General features: G+C 46.7%; 1 protein-coding gene across 1 annotated transcript in view; it reads right to left on the reverse strand.

The window, feature by feature from the left end:
• Positions 1-8,930, reverse strand: part of CHCHD6 (coiled-coil-helix-coiled-coil-helix domain containing 6) — a 237,324-nt gene that overhangs the window by 108,130 nt on the left and 120,264 nt on the right. The window contains exon 5 of the mRNA XM_006763226.2: positions 1,533-1,616. Coding sequence (XP_006763289.1) covers positions 1,533-1,616 — 84 coding nt within the window. The remainder of the gene's footprint in view (positions 1-1,532; positions 1,617-8,930) is intronic.

An 8,930-nucleotide genomic window follows, 5' to 3' on the forward strand; every position in this document is an offset into this window, starting at 1 on the left:
TTTAAGAGTTGAAAGGAGATCATGTTTTTGCACCTCCTTCTGGATGCATTCAATACTGTTCACAATCCTGTGGGGAAACCTCATTAACAAAATAAAAGCCTGCATGGGCATGCATACGGAGTCTGGACTTCACTTTATGATGCGTGGGGAGAGCAGATGAGAAAGAAGGGCTCATCCCGGAGAATGTCCTTTCCTTCAGGAAAGCAGAGGACTCTCATAGAGAGGAGACAGGAGTGTGACGAGGGGAAAACAGATTTTAGGGGAGGAAATAAGCTGTGAGGCTACTTGCCTTCCACCCCAAACACACACATGCCAAACCCAGAGAGGAAAATGCAGGAGGAGCACAGCAGGAGACCGTAAAATTGCACACTTAACAAAAAAAAATCTGTGCTTATGAACATATGGGCAACTGTGATAATTAGAGCTATGGCTGGTGGAATGTTTTTACCCTTTTCCAGGATCTCAAATCACAATCCTTGTCATTACAGTTATCATCAAACCTGGGCAGGAGGCTGTTCCGGGAAACATGTGCTTGTTAAGGCCTACCCACCTCTGTAGGCAGCTCGAGGTGCCCTGCCAGCCCTTGGGACCACAGGCTGTCACCATCAGCATTTGTGTCCACATCACAATTCTGATGGTCCCTGAGACACCCCAAAGCGGGTGGACAGGTGGGGGTGTCCACGGAGCAGGGAGGAAACGCCCCCATGTCCCTGCTGCCTGGAAATCCAGAAGCCCATGTTTCTGCCAGGCTCCAGTGTGGCATTCCACAGGAGAAAGCCCTTATGAAAATCAAGTCCCTCAAGCAAACTGTCAATTTCAAAGCTCCAAACCGTGACAAACGATTCTCAAAGATTTGCCTGCAATAAGCTGATGGCTCGGGTTGCTTGGCATGCTATCTCAGGCGAGAACTATTTTTTTTACCCTCCCAACCATCCCTCCCACATTTTAAGCCATTTCTTTGAAAAATAATCTGCCGTGATCAACAAGTGAGTCCCTCCTCCCCCCGCCCCCTCCTCCTTCAAAGTAAGCAAGTTACCAAATGAATTTTCAGGAATTGTTGTAGGCTTTTAAAAAAGGAATGAAATGTCTTTGAATCTCATTCATTTCAAAGGCTTATCCTTAGAAAAGTAGTATAGCCATGGTGCACTCTGATCTCCCCAAATCCCAGGAGAAAATCAGTAATACAACTTTAATATATTTGTATAGCAAGACTTCACATTATTATTATTTTTATCCAGTGCAGCTTAACTAAAGTGAGAAATGTATACTGGGTCTCAGCACTGCCCTGTGGTGCAACGATTTTTTACTAAAATTGAACTACAACGAGCAAGGCATTCAACAAAAAGATCTCTGTGACTGCCACTTGTTGAAAGTTTGGGGGCTGTGGTGCTCACTGTGGCATGTAGAAGGGCATGTCCATGGGGTGAGTGGCTATTGGGGTGAATGGGCACTGAGGAACTGTGGCTTCCTCTCTCCCTGACAGTGCCATTAGGACCTGGCCCCCCAAAAAGGCAGCCGAGCCCTAGTCTTACCTTCTTCTCAATGCGCGCCAGCTGCTCCTTATAGAAGGCGTTGTGGCGTCTCAGCTCCGACTCTCGGTTCTCCAGCTCACTGGCCTAGTTGGAAGAGAACAAAGTCCATGTTAACCAGAAGCAGCTGGGCTAGGGCTGCAAGGAGAAACCCACGACGATTTCTGCTCACAGTGGCATTAAAAATGAGAAGAAGAGCAATTCTGGAACCCGTGCTATGCTACATCGCTTGCCTACCTTGTGGTTAATTTTCACCACAACACTTAACAGTAGGTCATTTTAAGAGCCATTTCGCAGATGACAAGCACTAACATTTACTGAATGCTACTAGTGCATGTGCCAAGTATTGGACCAAGTGCTTCCCACATATTCTTTCATTTGAGCCTTACAATTTCTCTAAAAGGTAGATAGGATTATTATGATCCCCTATTATAAATGAAAAAACCGAGGGGCTAAGTGGCCCAATGCTCATCACTACGAGGGAAGAGCTGAGGCCAGGTCCTAATGGCAGATGCAGATGTCCGTATACCTGGCCATGAGTCCGTACACCTGGCACCACACCAGGCTAGTGACTCACTCTCTAAGTTGTAAGAGGCAGGGATGCCAAAAGGTCCTTCTTTTGGTGAGGCAAACTCTGTAGAGCTGGAGGTTGCAGTGGCTCCCTCGCCCACCTGGTGGGAACAAACAGAACTGCTGGTGCACACAGCTGAGGACCCGCCCTCATGGTCACAGTTAGGAGGAGGGGCTTGGTTAACCAAGACAAGCAACTGGAACCAGCTAACCTGGGCTGAACCCACATCGCCCTTCACTAGCTGGGTGACCTCGAACAATTTTCTAACTCCACCAAGATCCTGCTTACTCAGGTATCCTTTATAATAAAAGCCTAATATGCAAATTGTCCCCTTGACCGGGAGTTTGACCCCGGGAGTGGCCACTCACTATGATGTGCACTGACCACCAGGAGGCGGCACAGAACATGGCGGGCAGCAGCAATGCAGTGTTGACAGCTGGCGGCAGGGGAGGTGCTATGGACTCTGATGGGCCCCGACGAGACAGGGACAACTACGGGATGGTGGAGCACGTGAGCGGGCAGCACCAGGCCAAGGCAGGTGCGAGGGGGGCCCGATCGCCCCGCTGATCGTCCCGCAGACAGCAACCAATGGGCAGGGCCGCTGCCTGGCTCCCACATGCTGAGGGAGCCGGGCAGGGGGCCTGGCCCTGACCGATGGCCCCACAGACAGTAACCAGCAGCCGGCAGGCCCTGATCTCCCGTTTGGGGCTGGGCCCCGGGCTGGGACAGGGAACGGGGGGGGGGGGTGGGTTTCTATCAAGAAAGGGTGTTGGATTTTATACTTAACATTCTTGACATCAGGTGAGCATGTACATTATCACTTAGAGAGAAGAAATAGTATAGGTAGAAAAATGCAACTGCATTTTTTGCAGCAACATGTTGGCAAAGAAGGATTATATATTGGCAACTTCCAGCAACAGGAGGGGCTCCCACATGCTGAGGGAGCCGGGCAGGGGGCCTGGCCCTGACCGATGGCCCCACAGACAGTAACCAGCAGCCGGCAGGCCCTGATCTCCCGTTTGGGGCTGGGCCCCGGGCTTGGACAGGGAACTGGGGGGGTGGGTTGCAGCAACCAACCTCCCGCAGCACCCAGGTCTGGGGCTGCAAGCTCTCGCTAGCTACCTGGGGGCAGGGGTGATGGGGACGGAGGTGTGGTGAGAATGCAGCGTGTCCAAACTCGCTCTCACTTTCCCTGCTACCCTCCCCCGGGACGCCAGGGCTCAGCAGCCCCCTACCCCCACGCTCAGATGCCAGGCACCTGCAAGGATCCTGCCCTGCATCCGCACGGCCTTTTCTGGGTGAGCTGGGCCACAGCCACAGGACCACAGGGGCCAGTCGGGCTCCCCATGGGTTCACACAGGAGCTGGTCTGCCAGGCCAGCCAGAAGAGAGCACGCTGCCCACCTGGGCAGCGCCACTGGGCGGCCCAGAGACCCACACTGCACCCTGGCCCACGCATCCAGCCATGCTCACTGCATCTCTGCGTGGAAACTTGGGTGCCGTGACTCAGGCAGAGGGGGGTGCATGGGGGCCCAGGGGCCCAGGTGCTGCCCAGGGCCCAGAGGTCAGCTGGGACCTGCCCTTCCACACCAGACACTCATGCTTCGATCGCCAGCCAGGCCTAGGGACCACACCCATGCACGAATTTTGTGCACGTATTTCATGCACCGGGCCTCTAGTAACATATAAACATGGGACTGTATAAAGGTTAAAGGAAACCCCTAGAAAGGGGCATGCCACTGCAGGCCACCACAATGCTACACCAACATCATGGCAAAGCGGGGTCTGAGAACTCCGGAAGACAGGCTTGGTGCTTGTAGGAGGAATAATGCCATCTGCTTGCCTCCACCCTCTGCTAAAGGTCAAGTGTGATCAGACACCATTCTAGGTTCCTGTGTGACTTCATTCTCATGACCCCAAGAGCTGGTCAATGACTAAGGTGGACCATGAACCTGTCAGTGTGACACTGAGTTCTGGGCTTCTTCCTTCAAACCACACTATGAATGCATGGGTCTGCACTGCTTGGAAACACCAGGAAGGAGAAGAACTGGTGTGTCTGAAAGCTCATTTCCTTGGCATTGCTACTCTCCTTGGCATGAGCCTTTCTGAAGCTGCAGCGGGAGTGGATGTGAGTGTGGGGGAAGGCTGGGAACGTGGGGAGCTGACCCCACGACAGTGTCTGAGGAAAGGCTTGGGTTTGGAGGACCACACTGCTCCCAGGAAAATCCAAGCCAGCAGGGCTGGGCAACAGGCTGACCACCTGAGAGTCAAGTTCTAATGCCAGCTAGATCACCGAGGGGCCTGTGAGCTTAAGCAAGCTGCTAGCCTTCTCTTGTGTATTTTCTTCTTACCTGCAGAATACAGAAGAGTAATAACTTGGCTCCTGAGGCAGCTGTAAAATATCTAAAAATGCCAAGAAGGCTTCTGGAATGCCTGTGGAATGCCAACACTTAAAAAAAAACCCAAAAACTAAATACAAACAGTGAGACTGAATACTGGGGATTTCTCGCAAGATTTTTCAAAGCATGATGCTGAGGCAGGTTCCAGGAATGCGAGAATGGCTAATCTGTACTGGATCCTCAGCAGCCAGCACTCACCAGTTAACTATCCCTGGTGCAATCTGAGAATCTGATACAGTAAAGTAGCCAGCAAGAAATATCTCCTGGACCTGCCATTTTCTGGCCAACAATCCCAGCCAAGCAGGAAGATGACATCTGAAAGCAAAATTGTTTTGAGGCTCTTCTGTGGCCATTCACTAGGGGTCAGTGGAGCAGCAGACAAGGGGGTACTTCCACATGTCCACCCACAGCCTAACTGACACATTGGGTTGGGCAGTGGCTCCAGAAATGCTCGGCCTATGCTGCCATGATGAACACTGATGAAAAGAATGGGACGCAGAGCTAAGGCTCCAGGCAGAACTCCCCAACTACTGCTGCTTCCTCAGGCCACATAGAGACTTATTCACACAGGAGAAGGTATATTGAGGAGCCAGGGGCCTTCTGTAATTACATCAATTTGCCACATAACTAAGCTGTTACCAAGTAAGTGATGAACTGCTTCAAGAGCTATGAGTCTGTCTTGTCCACTGGAACAGAAGCTCTGTGAGAGGAAGGGCCTTGGCCGACTGCAGCACATCCCCCAAAGCCTTGGCCTCCAGCAGTAAGCCAGCCAGGTGACTAGCTCACTGCCTTCACTCCATCCCCTAATGAGTACTACCAACCCACTCTGTTCATCTGAGATTTATAATGAAATCCAGTGACTGATAATGGACAGGAGGTGACATGGTAAAGGGCGATAGAAAATGAATGAGATATAAACACTTGGATGTCAGTGCCTGGCCCAGAGTAGGCCCTCGATGATTCGATTTTGATGAATGAAGGCAGGCATCAGACAACCCTAGTCACTCTACATAGCTGTAGAAGTCCAACACCTGCTTTCTAGCACTCACAGACAACATGCGGCAGGCATCTCTCAGCATGACCATGAAATGAGGGCGGCACAGACAGGTTTCAGTGACTGATTCAGTAATCATCAGAACATTATTGAGTGTCCACCATGTGACAGACACTATCGTAAAGGGGCTGCGGATACAAAACAGAAAAGAGAGAAAGTTTCTGTTCCCAGGAAGCTTAGATCCCAGTAGGACAGACAAATGTGGGAGCAGATAAATCAGGTAATTTCAGAGAGGGATGTGTGCTGAGGAGACCACAGACAGAATAACTTATGGGGTAGCGGGTTGCTATTTTCTCTAAGGAGATTTCCAAAACAGTCTTCTGGGAGGAAAAATACTGAATAAAGTATGCTATCTCCAACACAAAGGGAAAATATCACCTTTATGAAGATATACTCAGCAGATCACAGTCTTTGAATAGGGAACTGAACAGAATCTTTAGTGATTTAGTCAAGGATTTCCTCCAGTTAAGAGAGCACAATGAGTTCATACTCTGATGTGTCTACTTTGCTCCAAACACATAGTCAGGGCAGATAAAAAATAAGAGCACAAGACCAGAGAGACATAGCCAGCCTCAAAAAACAAGATTAAAATCCCCAACTAAACAGAAATGCAAAGCAGCATGGGAGGCTGAAGGCAGCAGAGATGGCCAGAGCAAATGCTGCTCCGCAGCGGGGAAGCACTGGGGCCAGGTTTGCCGCACAGAGCCTAGGGCTACCCCAGAATAAGAAGCTGCTGTAACAAATTCCTCAAGACCCCAATGTAAGACATGGTTTTCCGCTTGCTTGGACCTATGTTTAGCCCACAGGCCCAGGCTACAGCCCTAACAAATGAACCAAGCACCCATGATAGGTCCCAGAGCCGCACCACCACCAGAACCACAGTGGAGGCAGGCCTCCAAAGGCCACACCACACCTGGCCCTGCACTTGGGTGCAATATAGGCAACCACAAAAATACTACACAGGGAGGGAAAAATGAGAGAGAAAACAAAACAAAGCAAAACAAGACCAATATCAGACTTTCTACTCAAAACAAGCCTGCAAACCAACCCCAAATATGTGCAGAAATATAATGCTTAGAAAGAATACTAATAAAATCAGCAGCTTGAATATGAATTCACTCCAGATTAAATTTATTTTAGGGGACATTACAAACAGAATTTGAAAAAACTTTTTATTATGGAAAATTTAAAAAACAAGACAGAATAATATAATAAAACCTGACTAAGCTTTCAAAATTATAAACTAAACAAAGTCTTGTTTCACCTATACTCACCACAATCCCTCAACCCTCAAATTTCTTAAGCAGATCTGTACATACTTCAACATATTTGTCTAAAAGATAAGGATTTTTACTTTCCTAAACAGAACCATAGCACCAATACAAATTTAAAAATATTAACGATGGTAGAAAGGGGTGTGGGAGATAAATGGTGATGGAGACTTGACTTGGGTGATGAACACAAAATACCATGCACAGATGATGTATTATAGAATTGTACACCTGAAATCTATATCATTGATTAACCAATGTCACCCCAACAAATTCAATGAAAAGGTAAAAAAAAATTAATGTTAACATCATCAAATATTCAGCCAGTATTCAAATTTCCAATTGATAATATATTTTAAATGTTTTATTAATGTGTTAAAAAAATATATGGAAGAAATAATTTCTGGTATAAAAAGATAAAAAATAAATACAAAGAAGAAATTATGGACCTGGACCAGGAAAATCCGATAACAGGTAAATGTTATAAATTTCAATTTCTTCAAAATGAAAAATAAAATGAATAAGACAAGCCCTAAGCTGAGGGCAGTAAGGAAGAAATTAGTAAACTGACATATAGTACAGAGATTGCAGCCAGAATGTTGCAATGGAAGACAAAGATAACAAGTATGAAAGAAGAGTCTGTCAGTCTTGACTTCCTATTTCATGGCAGGGGAGGCAGAGGAAGAGGAAGGTGATGAAGGAAGAGAAGGAAGAGGGAGGAGAGGACAGACGAATATGAGGGGAGAAGAAGAAGAGGATGTAAACAGAAAATACTAATTAAAAGTATAGGAATAGCCCTAGCTGGTTTGACACAGTGGATAAAGAGAGCATTGGCCCGCAGACTGACGGGTCCTGGGTTCAATTCCGGTCAAGGGCATATACCTCAGTTGCAGACTTGACCACGGCTCTCTCACATCAATGTTTCTCTCTGTGCGTCTCTCCCCTCTCTCTAAAAATCAATGGAAAAATACCCTCAGGTGAGGATTAACAACAACAAAAAATTATAGGAATAAGTATAAGTAAATCAGTTATCACAATAAATATGTGGTAGACACCTTCTAAGATGGACCACATGAACCCTCTTCTGATACTCATGCCCTTGTGTGATGCCCTCCCCTTAAGGAGTATGGGCTGCGCCGTGTGACTAACTTCTGATGGGTAGAATATGGCAAAAATAATAAGCTGTCGCTTTCCAATTGCCAAAGACAGTGATTTTTGTCTTGCTCATACTCTTCCTCACTTGTTCACACTGATGGAGATGCCCACATGGTAAGGAACTGAGTCAGTGGGAAACTAAATCCTGCCATGGGAGGGAAGATGGAGGCGTGCCTCCCCAAGCTGAGTCCTCAGATGTGATTGAGTGCAGCTGTCTGTTTTCCAGGTTACTGCTTAACTGGGGAGAAGAGGATGGGAATAAGGCAGTCTAAAATGCCACAAAGCTCACTGCCCTTATTGAGATTCACACCACGCCCCCCCCCCTTTTTTTAACAGATATTCCTGGGTTTCTGCAAGCCTTTGGCTAATTTTCAGAGTTCTGAAAAAACAGATTCTGACCATTTTCATGAGAGATCCTTACTTCAGATATCCTTATTCCACCATTTTCACTGACACCATCCAAAACTATAAAATAGAACCAAACAGAAACACTAGAAATAAATTTCTAGCACAGTATGTCATGAAATCATGGACAGAGCAAAGAATCAATGAACCTGAAAGCAAGTCATTACAAATTACTCCAATTGACACACAAAGATCACGAAAAATAAAATGGCACAGTGCAACCAAGATATGAAAATATCAAATGAAATAGCATACTCTTAACTGGAGTCATAGAAGAGGAAAATGGGGGAAAAGAATAAAGACACAAAGGAAAAGAACTTTCCAAAATAATTAAATACAACAAATAATTTATCTTAGAAGCTCAAAAAAATTCCAAGCAGGATGCTTTCATAAAGTTCTTAATTCCTGAAATAATGTTGTTGTTTTAACATAGTGGGGGTTTTTTAAGTAATTCTAGAGCAACCATTTAAAAAGTAACAAAAAAGGGCACAAATAAAACATCAATAGAGGAAATAAAATGGAATTCTAAAGTATATTGATTCACTAT

The sequence above is a fragment of the Myotis davidii genome, unplaced genomic scaffold, assembly GCF_000327345.1.
Source record: "Myotis davidii unplaced genomic scaffold, ASM32734v1 scaffold78, whole genome shotgun sequence".
NCBI classification, from domain to species: Eukaryota; Metazoa; Chordata; class Mammalia; order Chiroptera; family Vespertilionidae; genus Myotis; species Myotis davidii.